The sequence below is a fragment of the Lissotriton helveticus genome, chromosome 11 (genome assembly GCF_964261635.1).
Source record: "Lissotriton helveticus chromosome 11, aLisHel1.1, whole genome shotgun sequence".
NCBI lineage: Eukaryota > Metazoa > Chordata > Amphibia > Caudata > Salamandridae > Lissotriton > Lissotriton helveticus.
This window is the reverse complement of record NC_136072.1, coordinates 1046835824-1046861664: the sequence shown is the minus strand read 5'-3', so window position 1 is coordinate 1046861664 and position 25841 is coordinate 1046835824. Positions and strand designations below refer to the sequence as shown.

The window sequence follows — 25841 nt, the reverse complement described above, 5'->3', positions numbered from 1 at the left end:
GGTCTTAGACGACATAGACAATACATTTGACACTGAAATCCCGAGATTCCCAGTTTATACTATCCTCGGCCTCCCCAATGCACTTACCTTCCCCCTGAAATCAGCCCGAGGACGCCAAATGGGGATCGCCATGCAAGCTGCATCACAACATGTTTTGTCACTCTGGGTATCGACCACCAGACCCCACCCATACGGGATGGCTGCATAAAATTTGGTTCTCACTGGGCATGGAGCGCATTCAGGCTACACTCACACAGTCTGCGGCCACATTCCGAAAGGTCTGGCAACCACTACTATCCCTCCTCAACTGAATTCAATGAAATTACATGTCCTAGATATCTGCGTTTACTACGCCTTACGGATACCCCACACGAACCTCCATGACTTCATGAAGGGGAGCGCTAAGCGAACTATGGGCACATTGGCGATTGGTTTCTAGATATGGTACACTGGTCGGGGTGGGAAGGGAGGGGTTTCGGTTTTCGTTTCTGAAGTTTTTTGCTTCTCTATCAGGCTCAGCACATGCGGGTCTTGCATCGCACTTATTGCCTGGCACATGTACCATGTATACAGTCTGCTTTGTGGAAAAGACGTACATGTCTGTTTCAACAGCTATTTCTACATGATGCCCTCCAATTGCATTGTATTGTCTGTCTTTGCTTTTGAAATCAATAAAACAAATTTGAATTTAAAAGAACTCATCACTGATGCCATTCCGCTTGACTACATCCTTCCTCTCTGCATCCAACCTAGGCAAAATATTAAATTTGGGGGTTCATACTGCCAACAGTCATAACAGAAAGCTACAAGATGTATATCCAGCATTGTGCAGGTGCTAAAAATGTAGCTTGAGAAAATGTATCTAACCTTTCATAAGGGACAATCAGAGTAAGTCTTTCACAGGCTACTGTGGTCACAGCAGACAGGGAGCAATTCAGATCAGTCGCTAGAAAACCGGTCCTCTATTCCAGGTCTTTAACCCTTTTCTTTTTTGCTATAAATGCATTTATTAATTTTACAGATTGAGTCAGATATACTCACATTAACACAATGTTAATCACTTTGCAGATATATATTGTAAATTCAAGTGCATCCATGGAGTCCAATCACTCTTGAAATGAGACTTTTAGCTCATCATGAAACACCTCAAGCTTTTGTACTAGCTAGGATCCAAAGTCCCACATGTCCACTTTTTACTGCAACAGATCATCAGTTAAGTTCCCTCATGATTTGAGCAGGGGTTTGTTGGCTCACAGTGCGGACATTGGGTGGCATTCCAAATATCTTTTGGTCGTCAAGCTATGTGCAGAAATTCTGCATACATTTCTAGTGGTTTGTCACAGTATATAAAAACAGAGTAAATAGGATATGTGTTCTTAGGCACCTAGCCTCGCCTGCGGTGCTTCGCAACCTGTCTCTTAGCCAACAACCGTGCCAATGCCATAGATTTCCGGTTAATGTTAGGCAGCCGCTTAACCCAACTCAGCAATGTGACCCAGGGTGGTAAACTAGTGACTGTTTCAACCATTTTGGAAATCTTGCAAATCCTGTTGCCCTCTTCTCGACAAAATGTATTCACTTGAGGACATGCCCATGCCAGGTGTAGGAAACTAGATTCTAGTGTTACACACTGGTTGGTAGGGTGTGGTATATTCTGTGGAGTAGGTGAAAATGGATTAGGTGTAATCTACTATTGGATGCGAGGACACAGGTTTACAAGCAGCAATATTCCCAGTCCTCTTCAGAAAACAAGACAATGATTGGAGCTACATTTTGCAGTGAACTGTACAGAGAAGTTATGAGAAGTTATTAAACGTGTGGATGACTTGACAGCCTATGTCGGTTCTAAAAGCCTATATCAGGGAGGTTCCTGAGGGAACAATTGAGTTAGCGACTGTCTGGCCACTCTATAGTATAGAAAAATGTCCAGTGGCATATGTGCCTCCCTGTATGAAACTAAATCAAGGCCTTCAAGAATGCCCTCCTTGTACAAATCACACCATTTAATGACATTAAGTTACCTTAGCTGGGTTATCACTTTTTCCTCAGCTGACACGTGATATGCCTGAGTGGTGAGATTAGGGAGCACAGTATATCCAGGTCTGTTCTAGATTTGTTTGTTCCATGTGGTGATTGTCCAGTCTGTTGTTACTGCTACAGCTTTCGGGGATGGAGGGGAACATCTTGGGTAAAGCCAAACTACAGTTTTACCTGATAATAGCATCTGTCTTGATTTATTCATATCCTCACGTACTTTACTGAACATTCACATTATCCCAATGGGGATTCCGGCTCAAATCGTTTACTACTGTAAGTGAACAGAAATATAATGGACGTATCCCAGTTAACTGGTATTTTACACACAGCGCCAAACCTTATGTACTACCAGAGTATTGGTCCAATACTAGACTGTGGGGGGCATGTTCAAGGTGGAGTCTGGGTGAGAGCATTACTTCGGAGCTCAGCCACAGGAGTACTGCACCGAGGAGGATGCTGTGCTCTACCAGGTCAGTCCTGGACGTTTTCTGAGAAGGGAGCAGGCCCTAAGTGAAGGAGACAAAGGCTGATTCTGCCTCGGCCAGGTTGGCCCTCCTAAAACCCGAAATCCAGGAACCTGCCGCATGGCCAAGATAGTGACCACCGTAGAGCTCCAGGGCTGACGACCCCGACTGGCTGCAACCGACCAACCACAGCCTTCCTCCACCCGCGGCTCCTGCATGAGCAACTCTTCCCTCCTGCAGAGAGTGTGGTGTCCCTGAATGTTGCCAAGCATCTCCTGACCTGCGTGGCTTGACGGTTGGATACTGAAGCCGCCGGGAGAATCTCCTCGAGCCGCACATTGCCGGGTGCTGGGGCTGTGCTCCCTCCTGTGCTGTGCAGCCTCTGACACCCCTGAGCGGTCGATGCAGCACGCGGCCATTTCTCTCTTGCTGCCACCTGGCCTCCTTCACGCCGAGGACCGTCTGGTGCCTGGACCATGGGGGTGCCTGATGAGGCCTGCAGATGGGGCTACTGCTGACAATGAGCCCCCGGGCTGAGCGGTACGTGCCAGGCCTGGTGCGGCCTAGTGCAGTCACATATCACCTCAAGCCGCTTATAGAGACTTTGATGGTCACAGTGACTGCTTTCTTATGAGGCACTCCCCCTTATGCTATAGCGCTTACCCCACCTCATCCCTCATGAACATTAGGGACCTCCCTGGATGCGGAGCGCTTCATGGACACTTTAGATGAGGACCGTCTGAGAGTCGCGGTGTGAAAGGCATGCTGAGAACTCTACTTGTCCGACCAGGATATCGTGAAGCTTGCAGGGTGCACTCTCGATTTGTCCAAATGCAGCAGTTGATGCCTATGCTGAAACACTTGGGATCCCTCCCTGCTTAGCCCCATTGGTTGCACTCTACCTTCACCTTACTGTGGGCGTGCAGACAACATCTGTACCCTCCATACCAAAACATACATGGATACTACTGGTCTGAGAATGGTGATGCAGTGATGCAACGTGTGTTATCAAAGTTGAATGTGTTGTTTCGCAGATGGAAAGAAAACCCATCAGCCCACCCAATGGCGGAGGATCAATATCTGGGATTTTGTATGAAAAATGTAATCGTGATATTAAAATCATAAATGTGAAGCTAAAATTGACTATTATGATGCCAAAAACAAATTTTATTATGGGGTCATCATTATGTCAAGACTAAAAACAGTTGGTATGCTTTTTCAATAACCAAGGGGTCACTATCCACAGGGATAGTGACCCTGGACTGACGGAAGGTTCCATGAGTGGGAGAGGGATAGTCTTTTGCAACCTCCTCTCGACAGACTTACCTTTGTTACGACATTCAGTGCTGTATCCACCCAAGTACAGAAGTCGGTTCGGAGGAATTGGCGTAATACAGCTGGCAAGACTATCCTCTCCCACTCTTTTCTTTTAAAAGAGGACAACGCCTACTGGATGAGTTGGTACACACGAGACCAAGACAACAAACACAGGAACTAACTAACACACTATGGAACCTTCCGTCGGTCCAGGGTCACTATCCCTGTGGATCTTCTACCGCCTGTCCACAGACACAAAAGACGTGGACGGTTGATATAGGGACCGAGAGACCTTGGTTATTGAAAAAGCATACCATCTGCAACAGTGATTAGGTCATTTACTTGATCACATGCCCGTGCTCTTTGAAGTACGTGGGCATGACGACCAGGAAAGTTAAGCTAAGAATTAACGAGCATAAGAGTACCATAAGGTGCAACAAACAAGCGACATGTCTTACCAGCCACTTTTTAACCAAAAAACACAAAGCCGAAGTGATGAGATGGGTGGTTCATGAACAGCCATTTATCCCCCACCACATCAGTGATGTCACACGCTATCTGTTAATTAAAGAGCAAAAATGGATTTTTAAGCTTAAATGTGACACAGAAGGCTTAAACAATGATATTCCATGGATAACGATTTGATTAGTTTGATGCGAGTGCGCAAAGACCTATTGGATTCAGGCACACCATCACTAGAGTCTAAACATACATCAGACCTCAATATGTCCTTCGCTAAGACGTCAGACTAGGTCACTCCTATTTACCTTGACAAGAAACATGCGCCAAAGACAACAGCATGTGTAGCTCTTCCTGTTGTTGTCATCCTATGTGCGGTTGTCATATATATGCTTTTAAGTACAAAGGTAACAGTACAACTGACATGATAAGTTATGCTCATTTGTGAGATTGTACATACTCCCTTCTTCCCTTCCCCCCATGTTTTCCCCCCCAGTGTTAGGGGCTATACACCCCGAGTGACATGACAATTAATTATCCTTTCTTCATAGAGGTTTAACAACCATACATGCAAACAAAGAGACGTGCGGGAGAAATACGATGGAGACTACTGGTTTTGCCCTCCACGTAACTTCGTGTAATTTTCGAGTGCGCATGCGTGTCCATTCTAAATACATCAATGGGATCTGAAATTGCTTGGACATATTCTGCCTTGCCTATAGGAGCCGCACAGTATGGTCATGCATGGATTGCGGTTTTGGTTAAGAGATACCTATGTGTCGGGCATTTGTTCAGTTCTATTGCGTCGCTTTACCAGTCCTAGTAACTATGGCGGCATTTCCCGTACATAAACTAATCGGGATTGGCTAATAGAGGCATACATACACAACCAATAGAAGAGGATCAGAGTTAGTCTCTGATCTAGCTCCCCCAGATCGACACTTTGCAACTTTGCGCGCTAACAGGAAACTCTCTTGATTTCAAGGAGCGTGTGATTGGCCACGAAATTCACATATACGTGTCTCTCTCTGGTCCGATGCCTGATCCAGCATTACGGCATCGTTCACCTTTCATTATTCAACAATCACGTTGTGCGCCGAGAGGAAACTCCTTTAGTTTCCAGTTTTGCCGACAGTTTCCTTTCTGGTCCGCATGTCCTTAGATATTGGCGTGAACACAGAATATAAAAGGAAGCCTTCCTGTCTCGTCGGGTACCTCCCCCTCAGCTTAAGATTAAGCCTGGGGTACTGACGGACAGGTAGGGCCACTCTGCACAACAATGGACTCTTCTGGCTTCTTTTGGCTTTCCGACCACCGCCATTTTTGTCACGCTGGTCCATACATCTGGGGCGCTTTGGGCTCTCGGTGAGTCGACCTGCATTAGAGGGTTTTTCTGTTCACCGGGTGCATCACTGACAGCTTCTTGCACTTGGTGACCAGTTCACTTTGAAATTATGAAGGCATTTCCATTATATGTCTTGTCCTTGTACTTATCTTTGCCATACAAGTAAATATTCACGTTCTTCTCATAGAGTTTCACTAATGGCACTCTAAGCAAAACCGAGCCAAGTACAATCTGTTTGGTTCATTGATTATATATTCGTATGATTACAGAGTCTTCACCGGGCGTCACAGATTCTGCTATAGACTGCTTTCTTTTCCACAAATCACAGCACCAAGGCAATATGTTAAGATGATAAATGATGGAGGGATAATATGAGCTCCATACCATTTATTTTCATTTTCATAGAGCGGGGCCTCACTACCTGAGCGAGTGCCAGGAGAGGTGAGGCTTTTCCCCAAGCAATTTTAGGTGAGTTCAATTGATTAAAATTTACAGTAAATTTACTGTGGCTATTAGAGGTCTTTTTAGTGTTTTAATGTACTGTCTGTTAGTATATATGTATATACATGTTTATCTTTTCAGGAAAGTAATCTACTCCTAGAGACAACTCTCCTACCCCATGCGATTCGATACATGGTAGGATGAATTTTTGTTAATTTATTCACATTTTTTTGCAGTAGTGTTGTCTATTCGGTCCTGAAGAAAGCCACACGTCTACTTTTGGACCTTGCATGGCTGAAACATGTCAACCCCTTTTTTCACCAGATGATAGTTACTATTTTCCATACTATCCACACGCTGTTTTTAGTCTTGACATCATGATGACCCCATAATAAAATTTGTTTTTGGCATCATAGTCAATTAATATCACAATTTAAGCACTGTAAAAAAATGTTTTCAGCACCACCATACTACTTCCTATGGCCTTTCATCACTGGTGGATCTATACTAGGTTTGTTCTCACGATACCAACAAGTGAGATACCTAGCAGATACCAGTTTTTCATACAAAATCCCAGATGATGATGCTCCGCCATTGGGTGGGCTGATGGGTTTTCTTTCCATCTGCGAAACAACACATTCAACTTTGATAACACACGTTGCATCACTGCATCACCATTCTCAGCCACATGTTAATAGACCAGTAGTATCCATGAATGTTTTGGTATAGAAGGAATGGGGGATAGGATGCAACTAGGTCTTTAAATATATTTTTTTCCCCTTTGACCCTCTGTGAAGTTTAGTTTTATATAAACATCTGTACCCTCACCTACAATCATAGCCAGATCCCTAGCAACTCTGTGCCCATGTGTCACTCACGCCCCGGCAGAAGACCTTGACTGGGTAACTCTTGTAATGGTGGCCTCCCGTGCTCCTACAACACTACTTCTGATCATCTAATGACCTGGGGAGAGGGGAGTGTGAGGGGGGGAACGACAGAACCCAGAGTGATCTGTTCGCCGGCAAAGGTCTGCCGGACACCAGCTTATGGCCTTCGATGCATCTTCCCACCGCTGGATTTGGAACCCGCTTAGGGCACTGCAATGACCTTGCATCGAACCAGTAAAAAGGATACCATTCTGAAAGACATGTTTTCCAAACAGCTGGCGAATAAATCGGATCAGAACGGAGGGGCACCATTGAAAACACTCCCGGGGAAGATGCACTAGTAACTAGGGCCTTTTTGGAGCACCTGTTTGGAACTCTAGGAGAGGACATTGCAGCAATTAAACACAACACAGCGGCCGATGTAAAGGACATCAGATGGAACCTTGGCGAACTGGGCCAACGAGTGGACTCCTTGAAGCAGACCAGCGATTCCTGAGAGGATGAACTAGATGGGCACCACCAGGAACTTCCTGAACTGAGAGATAAAACCTTGTAACTTCCTTACCAGCAGGAGGGTTTCGAGAAAAGATCCCAGCACTCTAATATCTTTGCATAAAAAGAGGTACCCTGGCAGGCGCCATATGGAAAGCTGGAGGATTATTTCATTTGCCTGTTTCGTCACGTGGCCACGGAACTTGAAGACCAAGAAATCGTTCTTGACCATACCCACAGAGCAGAATGCCCAGCATGCTCACCGGGGCAACTACATGACAGTCCCACCTGTCCCAACTATTACAGACAAAAAGGGGCCATTATGTCAGCAGTGCGTGACTGGAATCCTATTGACTTTGAAGGCACAAAGGTATGGCTTTACCAGGATCCTGTCCTGATTACATTACAGCGCCGTCTGGCTCTGACTGACTTCTTACGTGAAAAAGGGATTATATACAAGTGGAAACAGCCATTCCAGCTTCAATTTGTCTGAAATAATGAAACTAGGAGTCTCTGAAGCGGTCCGATCTCTGCTAGATATGGTTGCTCCTCAGGGGGAATCCTACATCCCGCCCCCACCCCGATGCTCAACTGCCTCTCCTCCAGATCTACGCCGGTCTGCACATCAATGTATAAAGGTCGGCAAACCCATGGAGACCGAGAGCCGCAAGGAAAGGGTGGCGCTGCTACACCAACTTCAACGCTGCGATTAGGTCTCGGACCCAGACAGTGTGAACATTGGCAGGCTGGGTGATCGGCAGCAGTCCACCAGCTCATGAACCGGTGGAGGATGGGCATCTTCCCCTCCTACACCTTGGGCTCACAATGCTTGTAGCTACAAGGGCTCGGGCTGGCTCCTCCGCAACTGTTGCTGTTGCTGTTTTTTTGGCAGCAGAGCTCCATGGGAAGACCTGCTGAAGAGAGGATATGAACTGTTGCCGACAACATGGAACTAAGTTTTTGGTATTCTCTGGTCTGTTTTTTTGTTCTTTCCTACACCTGATAACCTGTATCTTTGCACATACACTGACGACCCCACATTGCGGCCACTCTCGTGGGGGGTGCAAGCACACTTCCTGGCTCCATTCTTTTCACTTCCCCATGATTAACATACTTAGCTGAAACATCCAGGGATTTAATGCCCCAGGGAAACGCCTTGCACTGTAGTGTAGTTCCTATATTCCCAGTAGGCTCTGCGCATTGGAATAATATATCCTATAGATTTGACGTAGGACTTCGGTTTACTAGGTGTCTATCGAATATATTAAACTTAATTGGAGTGCCAGCTAGCTCAGAGGTCACTAGAAACTTTCTTGAATAAACAAGAAGGGATTAGTTTCTGACAACTGCATAAACATGACAACTTTGTTTCCCCAAGAATAAACGTATCTTCAGAGACGTGGAAACAATAGATAGATATTTTACTCAGTCAATCGTGCATGCTTCGTTTCATCAGAGGTGCAGAGAAATAGAGAGACGGGCGTTTTCAATAAAAGGATTTATTGAACAGTCTTCTTTCTCATGCAAGTAAAGTGAACTGCTACAATCGTAATACAGGCTGCAAAGTAAAATGCATACAATGAGAAGAGTATTATAAAATAATACTGTAAAAGGATGGTATGGTTTCTGAAACCATAGAAAAATGCATACATAAATAAAAGGCTAAAAGTACTCAACTGGTGCTTCTAAAATACGCCTACCCCAGTGTACCTAACCTAAGTCTAGTACGAGGGAAGAAGTAAGTGTGGTGTAGCATAGGTTTAGTTTCTTTGCCAAGAATCTATCCAAGATTTCTCTTTAGGGTCTAATCAGCTCCATACCTTAGTTTAGAATGAAGGAGGTCTGGTATCTCGGTCCTCGATTTCCCAACACCCCGCGAGGGGAGCTTGGAAACACAGGAGCTCGATTCTCAGCGAGAGAAAGGACAGCTTCTCGATCAGTGCGTCAGCTGGAGGCTCGGCTTCCTTCAGGACTTCCTGTAGCGAGCTGCGTCGGGCAAGTAGATAGTCGAGCTGCTCCGAACCACTGTGTCCTTGCTAGAAGAAGTGAAGGCATATTTATACCTTGAAGGTGCCTAGTTTGACGTAAAGTCTGGCATAATAACGTCAGAAAAGAACCCCCCGGGTGCTAGGGGGGATGGGGGTGTTGGAGTGGTGATTGTTGTTTCTGAAGTATTGATCGGTGTTTTTATTGTGGACGAGATTATTCCTTTGCCAAGGGTCTGAAAGACTGTTTTCACTATGATTGTAACGCGATACACTGTTTTATTTTTTATGTTTCGTTTCTATATGACAGACTGAAAAATGGTGCAAATCCCTTTCTATGCAAGTTGCAAATGATATTGTTGACCGTGTGTCCGACCAGTGATATGATGTTTATCATGTTGTTAGATGGTGGTTGACCATGATTCCGTGCTCTCTGTCCTTACCTGGAATGTTAATGGTCTGGGTGATAAAATAAAAAGAGGCATCATTCAATAATACCTAAAGAGACAATCCCCGGACTTAGTCCTCGTACAGGAAACCCACTTGGTTGGTAACAAAAGTTAGGCCCTAAATAGATGGGGGTACAAGCTCCTTGTGCATGCTGACTACACCACTGGCAGTACAGGTATTTTGGTTAGGAGAACCGTTCCCTTGATAGTTCTCAATACATGGGCGGACTCTGCTGGGCGGTTTGCAGTGGTTGAGGCTCAGTGGGAGGGGCGAGCCTTAAATATAGTCTCAGTCTATTTGCCACCGGCGCTGGGTAGGGCGGCCCTGGTAGAGCTGGGCCGGGTGCTAACTGATCTTCCAGATGGTGTTTTATTATTGAGGGGGATGGGGGAAACTACAATAGGACCATGAATGACTCCACTGATAAGACACCCGAGACGGCAGGGTGTGAGGCCAAATGAGCTTATGGCAGAATTTACCACAGCACTGGGTCTCTCAGATGTGGGGCGGGAGTTACAAGGTGTTCCTATAGACTTCTCTAGTGTGCATGGCAGCCTTTCCCGGATTGACTACTTTCTAACGTACGCGGCCTCGGTGGGCAACTTCAGGTGGCCTAGGACATATCCTCGAGGCCAACCGGATCATTCCCCAGTAGGGATAGACTTTACTCATGGGGAAAAGCAGCAGAGTCGCACTATAGTTATTAACCCATGGTTGCTTAAAATCCCGGATATCAGGGAGGAGCTCGGGGTGCAGACTGGATACTTTCTGGAGGAAAATGTGGGCTCGGTAGCATCGGCACAGACGATTTGGGAGGCTTTTAAGGTGGTTCTGAAGGGGTATGCCCTATCACTGAAAGTGCAATATGTTACGAAACGGCTTGAGATTCTGGAGCAGCTGGAGGAAGCACTTAGACAGCTTCAGGCAGAATATGCGCTTCATCCTTCAGATGGGGCACTGCATAGTCTGACGCTCAAGAAGGAGGAATACAAACTAAAGGCTCGGGAGCATATGTTGGCTAAACAGGCGGCTACCCATCACAGGTTGTATGAGCTTGGAGATAGGGCCGGGAAGACGCTGGCATGGTTGGAAAGGAAGGAGCAAGGTGCGAGGTGGGTGCCCCGACTGACGATGCAGAGGGGGAAGTTCTTTATCGCCCAGGTGAAATAGCAGATGCATTTGCTAACTATTTAGAAACAGTGTACTCGCCCTCGGCCTTATATACCGCGGAAGACTCACGTCAATTACTGGCAGAATGAGAAGTGCTGACTCTTTCGGAAGTAGATAGGGAGATACTTGATGCGGTCCTTTCCGATGAGGAGATTCGGAAGGCCATTGGCCAAATTAAATCTGGAAAGGCGATGGGGCCAAATGGTACCCCGGTGAAGTTTCTTATGGCAGTGGCTTCCCAGGTGGTCCCGCACTTGCGAGTAATGTATCAGGAAAGCTGGGAAAAGGGAACCCTACCGCCAGATCAGCGACTGGCAAGCATTGTGGTGATACACAAGGCTGGTAAACCGGTGGATGATTGTCGTTCCTACAGACCGATTTCATGGATTAATGTAGAGGCGAAGGTGCTCGCCACTCGGCTGGGAACAGTGATATCCTCCCTTGTGCACCTGGACCAGTCTGGCTTTATGTCAGGGAGGAATACACCTCTTAATATCCGTTGGCTCCATAACGGGCTAGCGTGTCAGAGATATCTAGAAGAGGATGCAGTCATACTGTCCCTTGATGCTTCCATGGCGTTTGACTCAATTGAATGGCCATACATGTTTGAAGTTTTGGACAGATCAGGGTTAGGCCCTAAATTTATACGGTGGGTGTGGCTACTTTATACAGACATTTCTGGGCAGGTCAGAGTGAACAATTACACATCCAGGTAGTTCTCTCTTCCCGAAGAGGCACCAGACAGGGTTGCCCTCTGTCGCCGCTGCTGTTCTCGCTTATGCTGGAGCCCTTGGCGGCCTGGATACGGCGTAATGTTATGACAAGGGGTTTGCGGTGGTCCCACGATTGCGAAGATAGAATATCACTGTATGCTGATGATGTATTGTTATATCCTGCGAACCCATACAGGTCCATCCATATGGTCCTCAATATTTTCACAAATTTTGGGAAGTATTCTGGGTACGCTATTAATTGGGGCAAGTCGGTGTTGTATGTGCTTCATGGACAGACCCCACGTCTTCCAAAAGACTGTGCTTTAATGGTCTCGGAAGACGGATTTAGATACCTGGGAATTTATGTCACGCCGGATCCGGCTCTCTTTTATAGTCTCTTATATACTCTTCTTATTTAGCCCAGGTCCCCCTGGCACGCATCCCCCAGGGAGATACCTCTACGTTAGATCATGATATTACCCACAATGAGGCTCTCATGGCCATACAGTGCCTACAATTGGGCAAGGCCCCTCAGCGGGATGGTTACAGTTCAGATTTCTATATAACATTTGGGCCATTGCTAGCCCCCATACTGGCGATCCTGTACTATGCTTTTAATGCTCTTGGTAGACTGACGGATACAATGTAACTTGCCATAATCACAGTAACCCCAAATCCCGGTAAAGATCCGGTATACTGTTCCTCCCACCATCCTATCGCATTACTTAATATCGATGCCAAGATTTTTATGGGTGTTTTGGAACACTGTCTTTCTACCTATATGCAAGTCCTAGTGGACCCTGATCAAACCGGATATATGCCGCAAGAGGCTGTAGCAACAACACATGCGTATTTGCCATCTGTTAGAGAAGATGCAGCGCTTCTGGATTCCGGCCCTTCTCCTCTCTATAGATGCAGAGAAGGCTTTTGACCAGGTACATTGGCAGTATCTCCACACAGTTTTGGTGCGGTTGGGCCTTGGTCCTCAGTTCCGTCAGTGGGTGCAATGTGGCAATTCCTCCCCTAAAGTGATCTTAAGAGTGTCCCCAAGGGCACTAGCCAGAGCTGCCCTTTGTCTTCCTTACTATTTACTCTGTATATGGAGCCCTTTGCTGAGCGGATACATAAAAATCGGGACATCACAGGTATAATTATGGAAGGCAGGGAACATAAAGCAGCACTGTACGCTGACAACGTCTTATTGGTCTTATCAAACCTGCATGCCGATCTGCCTGCGAGAATTGGAGACCTTCAGGTTAGCCTCAGGAGGTAAAACAAACCTACAGATTTTTTTTTGTATGGAATTTCACCATCCCAACAGCAAATCAAGCCCAACTGAAATGTAGCTTTCAGTTTGCTTGATCTCACAGTGGTAGGGTAGCTGGGCTTGCAGATATATTCTACACCTGGACATTTGGTAGAACGCACCTATGCTGCGATCTTGGCAACCGCCCATTCTGATTTCTCTAAGTAGAGAGGTTATGGCCTTTCTTGGCTGGGGCGCTTACCAGTCAGTAAAATAACCCTACTGCCGAAAATTCTTTATATCATGCAGACCTTAACATTTCAACCCCCCAAGCCCCGTCAACGCCTTATTGAAGACTTCATATGAATGGGAAGAAAGCACGCACGGCAAAGATGCAGGCATACTTGTCTCAGTAGGCGGGTGGGCTAGGGGGTTCCCAATCTACTATGTTACTATCAGGCAGCGCATATGCGATACCTGGTGGAATGGTCTCAGCCCAGCACTGAAAAATATTGGTGCTTTATGGATCAAGCGGTGGCCGGCGTTCATGTTTGAACTACCATGGCTCCTGAAACATTGGCTGGTGGGAGTCTATGGCTCACCGGTGCTTCGGGCTTCAATCGGAGTTTGAGATAAGGTGCAAGTCCTCCAGAAACTGTCAAATCACATTTCGCCCCAGACACAGATTATAGGGAACCCAGACTTCACCCCTGCACTACATGGCTCTGTGTTCATTCACTGGCAAAATGCCAATTGCAAGACAGTGGGTGACGTCATTGATGTAGGAGTGCTTATGGAACTCACTCAGATTCAGTTTGCTTATGGCCTCCCCTCCACTGCACGCTAGCAATATGCTGACATCTGGCATTAAGTTTCCTAGCCCTTGATTTGCCCCTCATGCAGGCAGAACTCTCATGCCCTGAGAAAAATGGCTCTTTACACGCACCTCAGATAAAAAACTTCTCTCTGACATATACACATTCCTCAATGCACCGCAGACACCATCGAAAACACCCGCTCCGCGATGGTAGGAAGGAAAATGAGAATGTACATTTACCACTAAAGAATGGAGTGATATTCTACACTGAGCACGCACTTCTGTTCGCAGTACCTCCAGCAAAGAAATGCTTCTTAAAATCGCACTTTACTGGTACTTCACACCGGCCAGGGTTGCACAGTGGAATGTGGGCGCAGACAGTACCTGTTGGCAGCGCTGCAGCCAGACTGGCACTCTTACACATATTCTATGGCATTACCCCAAAATAAGCTCCTTTTGGACAGACAAGTTAGCAACTGTAGATGAAATGTATGACAATGACCTCCTCATATCCTCTAGCTATATCCTACTGGGACTTCTGAACCCCCTGACATATCCCTTAAAATCTGCAAAGGGGCGTGCGATTACCACAACACTCAGTGTGGCTAAGCAACTTCTTGCTTTCGACAGGGGCTCGGGTGCAATCCTGATGAGACTGGACTCGCTGCATAAATTGTGAGGGCTATTGGGAAAGGAGAAGTTGACAGCAACAGTGACCAATACGTCAAATGGGGAAGATGACATCAACAGTGACCAATACCTTACAGCGGTTTCCTCTGTGTGACGCACCCTGATTGCGTCTCTATTTGAGCCTGCCAGAGCAGTTTGTCCTTACTCTCTTCCACCCCACCCCATTTTACTTTGTGACTGGTGCCCCACTTCTATCAGGTTGTCAACACATCAGTACGATCCCCCATAACCTCACTTATCTCCGATCATCTTTTGCATTCCCTCTTGGTTACCCTCTCATGTCATCACTCTTTTGCTGCTCCCTACCGGCCAGTGGATGTAACTGCGATGATTATTGTACCTTGTTGCTAAACTAATAAAAAGATTTAAACCATAATACTAGACTGTGGCTCCTTAAACTGTGTCATAGTCTGCATAGAGTGAGATTAAAATGCAACTCCATTTATATCTCAGGGCGAGGGCCAATGGTCTTCTCCTAGCTTGGTTTCAGGTGGTTCACAAGCCACAGCAAATAAGAAGTGGGAGACTGGGTATTCCTAGCTCGTGCCCTCTAGCGATATTTATTGGTGCAGAAACAAGACTGTTACTTCAGGGTTGGGCTGACTGATTAGTATATAATGATCTAATTCCGTTGATGAAAGCCTGAGGGAGAGCCATGCATTGTAGTATAGTGAAAAGGTATTCCCACTCTATTGAGCTGAATGCTCAAATGCAGCATTGGTCTTCCTTGGCGCAACAGGCTGTGGATTAATTTAGTGTAGTAACATGAATAGTGTTTGAAGATTATCTAACATCCATCTACCTGAAATGAATGCGACATGGTCAGGTAGGACCAAGTCAGGGAGAAAGGGGGAGTAGTCTATTTGCTATAATCTTGGAGATGATTTTGGTGTCATTATTTATTAGTGAAAGTGGTATATTTCACGGTCTCAACCCTGGATTTAGGGAGCAGACTAAGAGCTCGTCCCTCATGGTGGGAGAGGGTATGCATTTGACAGCAGACTCTTAAAACAATGTCAATAGATGGGGGCAAGTATATCTGTAAATTATTTATAACATTCAGACAGATGACAGTCCATGCCAGGGGCCTTGCCAGTGTGTAGCCTTTTTATGACTCTCTCTTATGGGGCATTTGGTTGCTCGAGATAGAGCATTTGGACTTCTCCCATTCATGCAATAGCTGTGTTTTCTAAGAATGTATTACTTTGGGATGGTGCCTTACGTAATTTGCCTTTTTATAAATCAGAGTAGACTTCATTACATCAAGCCTAGACCACTAGACCACCAGAAACTGTAAAAAAAGGAAAAATAAACTGGCCTCGAGTCGGAAGCTCCTAAGCATGACAGAAACGGGTCCTTATCCACACTGTGCGCCAGAAAGAAAGGGGACTAGCGAGACGGCAAAAATGCATTGTTTATAACTGATGCATGGTACAGTACACCAAGCTTTAAGTTAATATCTTTTTTTTAATCTATTTATATTTCTTTTCCTTTTTTTGGTTACATAAAACAAGAAACTTTTACAGGATAAAGTAGGTGAAGCTTTGCATCATTTTTGGCTGCCTTTATCCGAACACATATATGAATGAATATTGACCTACACAGGTGTAGAGGGTACAGCATCACCCCTACAGTTATGAAAGAGATGCAAGATTCTCTCGTAGTGACATTTCCTGCCCAAGGGTTTGGTCAGGTAAGGGAGCTAATGGTGTGCCGTTGTTAAGAATGTCGAGTCATTAGTAATTTCTTATGGGCTCTATTTTGTTGTGAATTTGTGAAGGTAGCCTCTGTTCATGTATAGTTTGTTCTGCTGACATCCTCTGATTCATGCCATCAATACTTTTTGGAACTGCAAGGGAACGGGGGAATCAGCTGTGCCATATAATGTCTGGTTTTGTGATTATTAGTCCTAATGGGCACCGCTTAATTCTTTCTGGACAGGTCAATAATGTTGGGCGCCCCTAGCATAACAAACTGTGGTGACTCTTACATCCAGCACCTTAAATCTCATTCATTATTACCCTCTAGTTTTACTCTACAACCACACAGCCCCAAATCGTTTGGAAGAAAGAGCCTTCTACTTTACGTTTCATTCATCTAGCCAACACAATAGGCCTATCTTCAACAGTCTGATTGTGTTGATTTATCAGCTTCCGAGCAGCTTTCAGTTCCATCACTGTTAAATCAGAATGCCCAGATAGATAGAACAGCCAAGACATAGTAGTAATACTTCTTTTGCTGTAGGAGTTAAACACGGAGTCGTAAAAACATACAGATTAAATTAAAACAAAAGCAACATTGTAAATGCCACTATTTGCCTGAAAGGGACATACCTGGGAGCATGTTGTTATCTAGGCTTTCCACTAAAGGGAAGAAAAAAAAAGATAATCAAGTAATGAAATCAAACCTCTTCTGCAGACGTTACAAATAAACAATGCAGAACATAGTCACTGCAAAACTGAAAATTGCAATAATGTTATGACTTATGGGATGCAACGTTAAAGCAAACCCCATCAACAGGCTCTGCTGACGGAGCACTTCACATACTGTCATTCCGGACACAATTCTCATTAAAGGGATCCTACTTTTTTTGTCAGAAATGATGCAAGATAGTAGTGCCATCTTTAGCAGCCCTAGATTAAACACGATTCCAGTTCTGAACCCTAATGACGGTGACGGCTGAATCTGATCAGGTTAAATGGTCTTCAGTGTGTGGCATTCAAATGTGTGTTGGTCTTAGGAGGTAAGAGGCAATTTGTGGACAAACTAGAGCGGCCAAGGGGAATAATCAGATAAGTGAAGCTAAGAGTACCGATGGCATTTGATACCAGAATGGTTAAACACACACCCTGAAGGGGCATTAAAATGTGTCTTCTGCTGACGACACACTGCTCAGCCATAGGCCTCAGATACATTAACACCAGCAATGGCAAACGTAATTAGGATGGCTTTAATGCTGGAACATGTGCATACATACAAATAAGTCCTAACATGGAGATAATTACAATAGAAAAGGCTGAGTTAATTACGAAAATTGCTTTAGGTTTACAATGCAAAATGACAAAAGAAATGGATGTGTAATGATTGAGTGTGCCTTCAAATGTAAAACAGTTCTTCGTGCCTTGCTATGGAAGGGGGACAGGTACATACAAACAGTCAATAGTACGAAGTGAGAGTATTACTCCTCTGGAGCCGAGGCAAAGTCCACCTTACAGACAATCTAAAGTACTGGTAACAATAAGTAAGAGACAACTGTGCTGCCACAACAGAACTTAAAATGCCCAACCTGCACATAAACATGATAAGGTATGCAGTGGATCAGTAGAGGAATCAATGGACCACAGGCAAGAAGAAAACATGTTGACTTTAGCCCCACTTTAAATAACATACATTTCACTCAAGCTGCTCCAACACAGAAATACTTTCCATGTAGCAACTGGAAATTTACTTTCGTATTTTATGGAAAGCACCACAATTGACAGCCAAAAATTGTCAAAAATAGCCACTCCTGAAAATAAATGGCTACTTGTATTCAAACTATTTAAAAGATTACACAGTTAGAATATAACTAGACGTCCATCAAAAGACAATACCACATGCAAGTTTCAGTTATTTAGCCACTGCCTTAAGACATCAAAACCATTTAGTACTTCATGCATGCTTCCAGTAGTAGAAGCCTACTAGCTTTTTTCGTCTGGACAATATTTCACACATACACAACCATCAAAATAACAAAAACAGGAGAAACTTTAGATCACGTCAATGTGCTATAAACGATAGTGGTCAGAAGCCTTAATAGAAGTTTGAACAATATGGTCCCAAGTTTCTGCTACAATTTTGCAATGACTAGGAGTCTGCAACACCCGATACAAATTGTCAACCTACACGACTTACGATTTTCTTCATTCTCCCTGTACAGCCGGTTTACTTTCTCCACTAGCTCCCATTTCTCGCAACATCCAGAATAATTTACAAAGTTACGAGCCAGGATTTCTTTAAGTTGGCGGATAGTCAGCCCTTCAATATCTTCAAGAGCTGATAAATCGGACAGTGAAGCTCGTGCCCTCTTTCTCGATAGTGCCATTGTCTGAAAAACAATCATTAATTTAGAATCAAGAACTACATTTACATATCTTTGATAACAGATGTTATACCTTTACTTGACTCTTTAAGGTAGACATCAGTCTTTAACATGAAGGAACATCATATAACCCATTCGGAGATCTCCGTGCATATTTCAAATAATTATTTTAAAAAAGCTTATCTTATATTAGTTTCCAATTTATAGCTGGGGAGTGAATGAGCACTTCATGCATGAATAGCCAACTGCAAGATGGGCATATGTCCTGCAAACCAAGCCTAATGTTTTGCAGAAAACTCCGCAATTTGTGGCAAAAAATCCATGAATGATCAGCTACCTCATGCAACAACGGACTAGGCAATATCTGTTTCAACAATCAACTGTTGGAACAGAAGTTGCTCCATTGACAAATCCAACTGAACAGTTGTGACAATCTTTAGAATGTATATACAATCAATTTCTCCGAACTCTTTTGGATTGAAAATAGTAATAACAGGGAATTAACATGTTGAAGTAGGAGCTGAAGAAAATTCAAGGGTGTTTTCGCCGGGTCAACAAAATCTAATTTTTTGAAGGTCTAAGACGTTTCCCAAGAAACTTCAAGGTAAGACCCTAAAAGTTGCAACACTAATTGTGCCAAAACTCAAATTCTTTGAATACACTCAAAAATGTTTTTTTACTGACACATTTATATGTCCAACCTTCATAAAAACCATAAATTGTATGCACTTGGCCCGCCGGGTGACTGAATACCACAATGAAATCCTATTGCAAGCTTTTGTGCTTAATGAGTGCAAATGTGAGGCCAATATCAAATGAATAGTCTGCCCGATACCACTAAGGGAATCTGGGTATTAGTACATAGGCAAACAAAGGTGATTCTTCCACTCCCAAAAAGTATTTAAGACACACATTTCATCAATCCCCTATTGTGCTTAAAACGTCTCACAATGTATTAATGCTATAACTTTCATATATCCTATTAATGAGGGCTAACATGCACATCCGATCATTTTATTTTCTATAACATTAGTAATGAATGTTCGCACATGGATTTTATACGGTGGAGAAAGGTAAATTGTGATATGCACACAAGATACATACCAAAACACAACACATTCAAGTAAAACATAGCTTGTAATAAAACTAATCGATGAAAAAAAAAAGACCATGATCAGAACTCATTTGAGAGTTGACCCACAACTATAAATAGGTGTGTATTGTTTTCACCACTTCAGTATTTTTTCAGATATCATGGCTTTCTTCTTTAAACCCCAGATAACAATTTTAATATGCATGAAATAGGAGCCTAGGCACTGTTACTCAAAGGCTAGAACGAAAAAGGGAGGTCTTGAGTAGTTAACTCTAGTGATAAAAAATAAAAGCAAAAACGAAAGATGTACAGAAAGAAATGTTGGATGCACACTTTTATTCCCATCCTCTGAGACGTGTCAATGGTCCCCAAAAGAGTAGATCAATGCCTGAAGCTCAGCCTATCACATCCCACGGTTGCTGTCAATGTCTTGCTAGAGAGCGGGATATGCATTTTCACTAATGGTAAATCACTTTTTGTCTTTCATCAATAAAGAGCAAACCTAGATGAAGGAGCATCCTCCACTTGTAGCCTTATTAGCCTAGATCCTCAGGATCTGCCTGTAGCCGCTCCTTTTTAATAAAAAAACAAAAAAACATTGCCCGCTTCATCTCCAGGAGTACCATGAGGTCCCTCGTTGGAAGCAGCCTTTTTCCAGGAACCTGCTCCTTCTCTCTCCTCTCCAAACTCTGCATTGTTTCTTTAAGCAAGGTCGGTGGGACAGCATCCAGTGTGTGGCCTCTGTACTTACCCTCTAGCTCCTGCGCATTGCTGCCAGCAGAGGCCCTGAAGTGGGGAGTGGTATAAAAGAACAAGTTACTTACCTTTGGTACCGCCTTATCTGGTAGAGACTATCTAGCCTCAGATTCCGTACCTTATAATTACCCCCAAGCGTCAGACTAGATCCGAAAATATTTCATGACCAGTGCCCACTACGCGATGGAGGTGGCGTTGTCCAGCTCCTATCGCTTGGATCTCCAGTAGGTTGATGTGGAGTTCAGATTTCACCAGAGGCCTCTGATCTCCACCTCTTCCAGATGGCCTACCCATCCCAGAAGGGACGCATCTGTCACCATTATCATATCTGTTTGGGGAAGGAAGAGGGGTCTACCGCTGGCCCAATCGTGGATCGCTAACTACCACTGCAGATCTTTTACAGTTCCCTCCGTGATCTGGACCATGTTGGAGAGATTCCCCTGATACTGCGGCCACTGGAATTTCAGGTCCTACTACAGAGCCCGCATATGCCAGCAGGCATGTGTCACAAGAAGGATGCAGGAGGACATGAGGCCCTGAGGCCCAGAAACCTCAGATTCAGTCTCACCAAAACCCAGGATAAAGGCTGAAACATCAGTATCATAGTTTGAATATCCTGAATGCTCCTTTCAGGAGGATAAGCCAGAGACTATACCGTGTCCAGAAGAGCTCCAATGAAAAGCACCATCTGAGAGGGAGTCAGCTGTGACTTAGGCACTTTGATAATGGACCTCAGCAAGTGTAGGCGGTCCGTCGTAGTCTGAAAGTGGGAGACGACTGACTGGGGCAAGCCCGCCTTCAGCAGCCAGTCATCAAGATAGGGAAAGACTGTTACACCTGATCTCTGCAAATGAGATGCAACCACCGCCATCATCATGGTGAACATCCAAGAGGCACTGGTAAGGCCAAAAGGGAGCATGGCGAACTGAAAGTGCTGGTGGATCACCATGAATAGTAGGTAAAGTTTGCGGGCAGGCTGGACGGGAATGTGAAATATGCGTCCTGCAAGTCCAACGCTACTATCCAGTCTCCCGGGTCCAGGGCAGACAGGACATGCTAGTTTTGAATTTCTCCTTTTTAAGGAAGAAATTGAGAGGGTGCAGATCTAGGATAGGGCAAAGGCCTCCATCCTTTTTGGGCACCAGAAATTAGAAGGAATAACAATCATGACCTACTTCTGGCATCGTCACCCTCTCTATGGTCCCTTGGCCAAGAGAGTCGCCACATCCTGGAGGAGTAAGGAGAGGAACAATAGTTACTTACATGTAATCTGTGGTTCTCCAGTATTGGTGTCTTTCATAGATTCACATGCCTGAATCATTCCCCGTCGTCGGAGTGGGAGTCCCACGGTACATAAAAAAGCAATAAAATGCCATAAATATGTAGTAATACTAATAGAAAAGAACCAGGATGTAAAGTAGCCAATGCTACAGAAGGACAAACTTCCACATCTATGACTCTCATAGTCATTTTGTATAGTCCAAACTACAGTCAATCAGGCGCCAGCACCCACCAGAATGTTCTCCCCAGAGGCCCAGGCTCTCAGATTTTCTCGCAAGGAGTGAAGGTAAACCAAAATAGCCTAAAGAGCCTCTGAGGGGAGGTGGGCGGGTTGCATGTGAATCTATGAAAGACACCAATACTGGAGAACCACAGATTACAGGTAAGTAACTATTGTTCTTCTCCAGTATTAGGGGTGTCTTTCATAGATTCACATGCCTGAATCAGAGTAGCTAGCAGTACATATCCTTGCTGGGCAGACGCCACTGACGCCAAGCTTGTCAGCTAGTAATGCAAATAACAATGCAAAGTGAAAATATACACATAACGAATAAAGCATAACATAATGCAATCATGGAAATATGTGTGAACATAACATAAGAAGCGTCTGACAGCAGAAAGAAGGAGGTGGGAAACAGAGGCTCACCTTAATGAAACAGATTCCGTAGAACAGCTCGACCCACAGAAGTATCAGCCTCGCTGATTGACTAGACAGCAATGTCTGGTAAAGGTATGGCGACTAGCCCAAGTAGCCGCTTTGCAGATCTGCTGAAGAGGAACTCCAGCAAATAAGGCCGTAGATGAAGAGACCGCTCTCGTAGAGTGCGCTCGAGGCGCTGATGTTAAAGGTCTCCCAGCCTGGGCATGGCAAAAGGCAATGGCAGCAGAGATCCATCTTGCAATAGTCTGTTTTGAGACTGCCTGCCCCTTACGAATCGCACCGTAGGTAATGAACAACTGGTCAGAAGCGCGAACAGTGGACGTTCTTTGTAGGTAGAATTTAAGACATCTTTTAATGTCAAGCGAATGTAACGCTCTTTCCGCAGGTGTTTGCGGGTCAGGAAAGAACGATTTAAGGACAATAGATTCGTTCAAATGGAAATCCAAAGGTACTTTCGGAATGTATTTTGGATTTGTGCGAAGTATCACAGAGTCACTAGTGAATTGCAGGAAAGGATGATGCACAGTGAAAGCTTGAATATCACTAACCCTCCTGGAGGATGTTAAAGCCAAGAGCAGTGACACTTTCCACGAAAGGTACTTCAAGTCGGCCTTGTGGATGGGCTCGAATGGGTGATGCATGAGTTGAGCTAGGACCACATTCAGATGCCACGAAGGAGGTGGACGGCGTACAGGAGGGAACATTCTAAAGAGGCCTCTAAAGAATTGTTGGCTAATCCTTGTTGAGTACAGAAAATTGGTCCCATCCTGTCGATATCTGGATATTGCAGCCAGAAACACCTTTAAGGTAGCATGAGACAGACCTGTTTGTGCTAAATGCAGGAAAAAAGGAAGAATTTCCTCAGGTTTTGCTGAAAAAGGGTGAACCCCTGCTGAACGGCACCAGATGCAGAATCGTTTCCATTTCAGACTGTACGTCTTGATGGTAGCAGGTGCTCTAGCCTTGGCCAACACCTCTTTACAGTCCTCCGGGATGTTCAGGTGTGCGAACTCACGGTGTTCAGGAGCCAGGCCGCTAATCTCAGAGATGCTGGGTCCGGATAGAAGACTTGTCCTTCCTGAATGCTGAGCAAGTTCGGGATTGGATGTAACTGAATTGGCTTGCACTCTGACAGTAGGAGGAGTTCTGTAAACCAATACTGGCGCGGCCATCTGGGCGCAATCAGGATGAGTCGGCAAGGTTCCTTCTTCATCTTCCGCAGAACCTTGGGGACTAATGGAATCGGTGGGAAAGCGTACGCAAACGTCAGAGACCAATTGATGGAGAACGCATTCCCCAGAGAGTTCTTGTGGGGATGCCAGCTTGCGAAGCTCTGGCATTTGCTGTTGGTACTTGTCGCAAATAGATCTAGGTCTGGCCAACCCCACTGATGAAATATGTTTTCCACTGTCTCCTGGTGAAGCTCCCATTCGTGGGTGGTGACCGTTGTTCTGCTGAGTGCGTCCGCGAGGACGTTTTCCGTCCCCGGAACATGCACTGCTTGCAGATGTACATTGTGGTGAAGAGCCCATGTCCATAAATCCTGTGCCTCTTGAGACATGAGAAGAGATCGAGTTCCCCCCTGCTTGTTGACGTAGTGCATGCTTGTTGTGTTGTCTGTTCGTATCAACACATTGGCATCCTGAATGATGGCACAAAACGCCTTGAGTGCAAGAAAAATGGCTCTCAGTTCTAAACGGTTGATGTGCCACCGTTTCTGTTGCGCAGTCCATTTGCCGCTGATCGTGAGGCCTTGCAGATGAGCCCCCCAGCCCTCGAGGGATGCATCTGTAGTGGTGGTTAGACTTGCTGCTTCTTGAAGGAACGCGCACCCCTGCCTCAGATGACACATCTGTGTCCACCAGAGAAGAGACTTCTTCATTAGTGGTGTGATTCGAATGAGGTCCTCGAAAGTGACCGAAACCTGTTGCCACTGTAAAGTTAGTTCCTCCTGAAGCGGACTCATTCGAAGCCGGCAATTTGGAAGTAATGGAATACAAGCCGACGCCATCCCTAGAAAAGACTTGTACAGTCGAACTGAAACTGACTTTCTTTGCATGAGATCTTATGCTAGCCGACTGATCTTCATTTGTCTCTCTTTGGAAACGAAAGCTCTGAGTTTTTGAGTGTCCAGAGTCGCTCCTAAGAATGCCTTTCTCTGAGACGATTGCATTTGGGATTTGCTGAAGTTGATTGTCAGGCCCAGAGACTGAAATAGTTGCAGACACTGTTGAAGGTGACGTTGAACGGTTTCGTGAGAACTGGCCTTTATAAGGCAGTCGTCCAGATACGGGAACATTTGTATGCCCTCCAGCCGGAGGTGTGCAGCCACTGGAGCTAAAACTTTTGTAAATACTCTTGGAGCTGACCGCAGTCCAAAAGGAAGGACCTTGAACTGGTAGTCCCTGCCAGCCACCCTGAAGCGAAGGAATTTCCTGTGGCGAGGTAGGATGGGGATGTGGAAATATGCATCCTGGAGATCTAAGGTGACCATGCAATCTCCTGCTGCTAGAAGATGTAATATCTCCTGAAGCGACAACATCCGGAACGTTCATTTCCTTAGATACTTGTTCAAAGCGCGGAGATCGAGGATCGGGCGCCACTCCCCGTTCTTCCTTATCAGGAAGAACCTGGAGTAAAACCCTATTACTCTCATCCTCTGAGGAACGCTCTCGATCGCTCCTTTTTGTATCATCAATTTAATTTGGGTAAGCAGCTCCTTCAGGTGAGCTGGAGGCGGTCCTCTTGGCGGAGCATTTGGAGGGAATTTTTCGAATTCTAGGGCATGGCCCCTGGCCACAATATCCAGGACCCATTTGTCTGTTGTTATAGACTGCCAATTGGAGTAAAATTTCGATATTCTTCCGCTAAGTTTTTTGTGAGGGTGGAAAATAGGTGGTGGCAGGTGAAAAGTGTCATTGGCGCTTGTCTTTGCCGCGGTAATTTGTCTTACCCCTGTTCTGGGTGTAGTGTGATCTTTTCTGCCCATAAGACTGGTAGCGCTGTGTCTGATAGCGCTGGTTACTTTGTCAGTATGTGGATTGTTGTTGATATCCACCTCTATTGGAGGACGTCCCTCGTCCTCTCGCTCCTCGAAAGGGCGGCTTGCGGAATTGTAGAGTGCCCAAGGATCTTGCTGTCTCAGTATCCTTTTTAATTGTTTGTAAAGCTTCCTCTACTTTGGGACCAAATAAATATTCGCCATCAAATGGCATGTCTAAAACTCTGTTTTGGACTTCTTGCCTGAAAGAAGTTGAATGTAACCACCCCTGTCTGCGCAGGACAGCAGCTCCTGCTAACTGCCGAAATCCCGTAGATGCGACATCTATAGCTGAATCAATAATCTCTTCCGAGATTCTTTGGCCTTCTTGAAGGATTAGGAGTGCTTCAGCCTTGGATTGCTCAGGGAGGAGATCGATGAAAGGTGCGATGTCCGACCACATTTGGCGGTCATAC

The 25841-nt window shown here is 45.1% G+C and overlaps 1 protein-coding gene across 8 annotated transcripts in view; it reads right to left on the bottom strand.

Moving 5' to 3' along the window:
• The window catches only part of RNF34 (ring finger protein 34), a 310787-nt gene that overhangs the window by 56680 nt on the left and 228266 nt on the right, over positions 1-25841 (bottom strand). For 5 of the 8 annotated variants that reach the window (XM_078667516.1, XM_078667514.1, XM_078667517.1 and 2 more), the window contains 2 exons: positions 18399-18600; positions 16847-16876 (listed from right to left, as the gene is read on the bottom strand). In XM_078667516.1, coding sequence (XP_078523642.1) covers positions 16847-16876; positions 18399-18600 — 232 coding nt within the window. The remainder of the gene's footprint in view (positions 1-16846; positions 16877-18398; positions 18601-25841) is intronic. The other 3 variants (XM_078667520.1, XM_078667521.1, XM_078667515.1) reach the window with 1 other exon arrangement.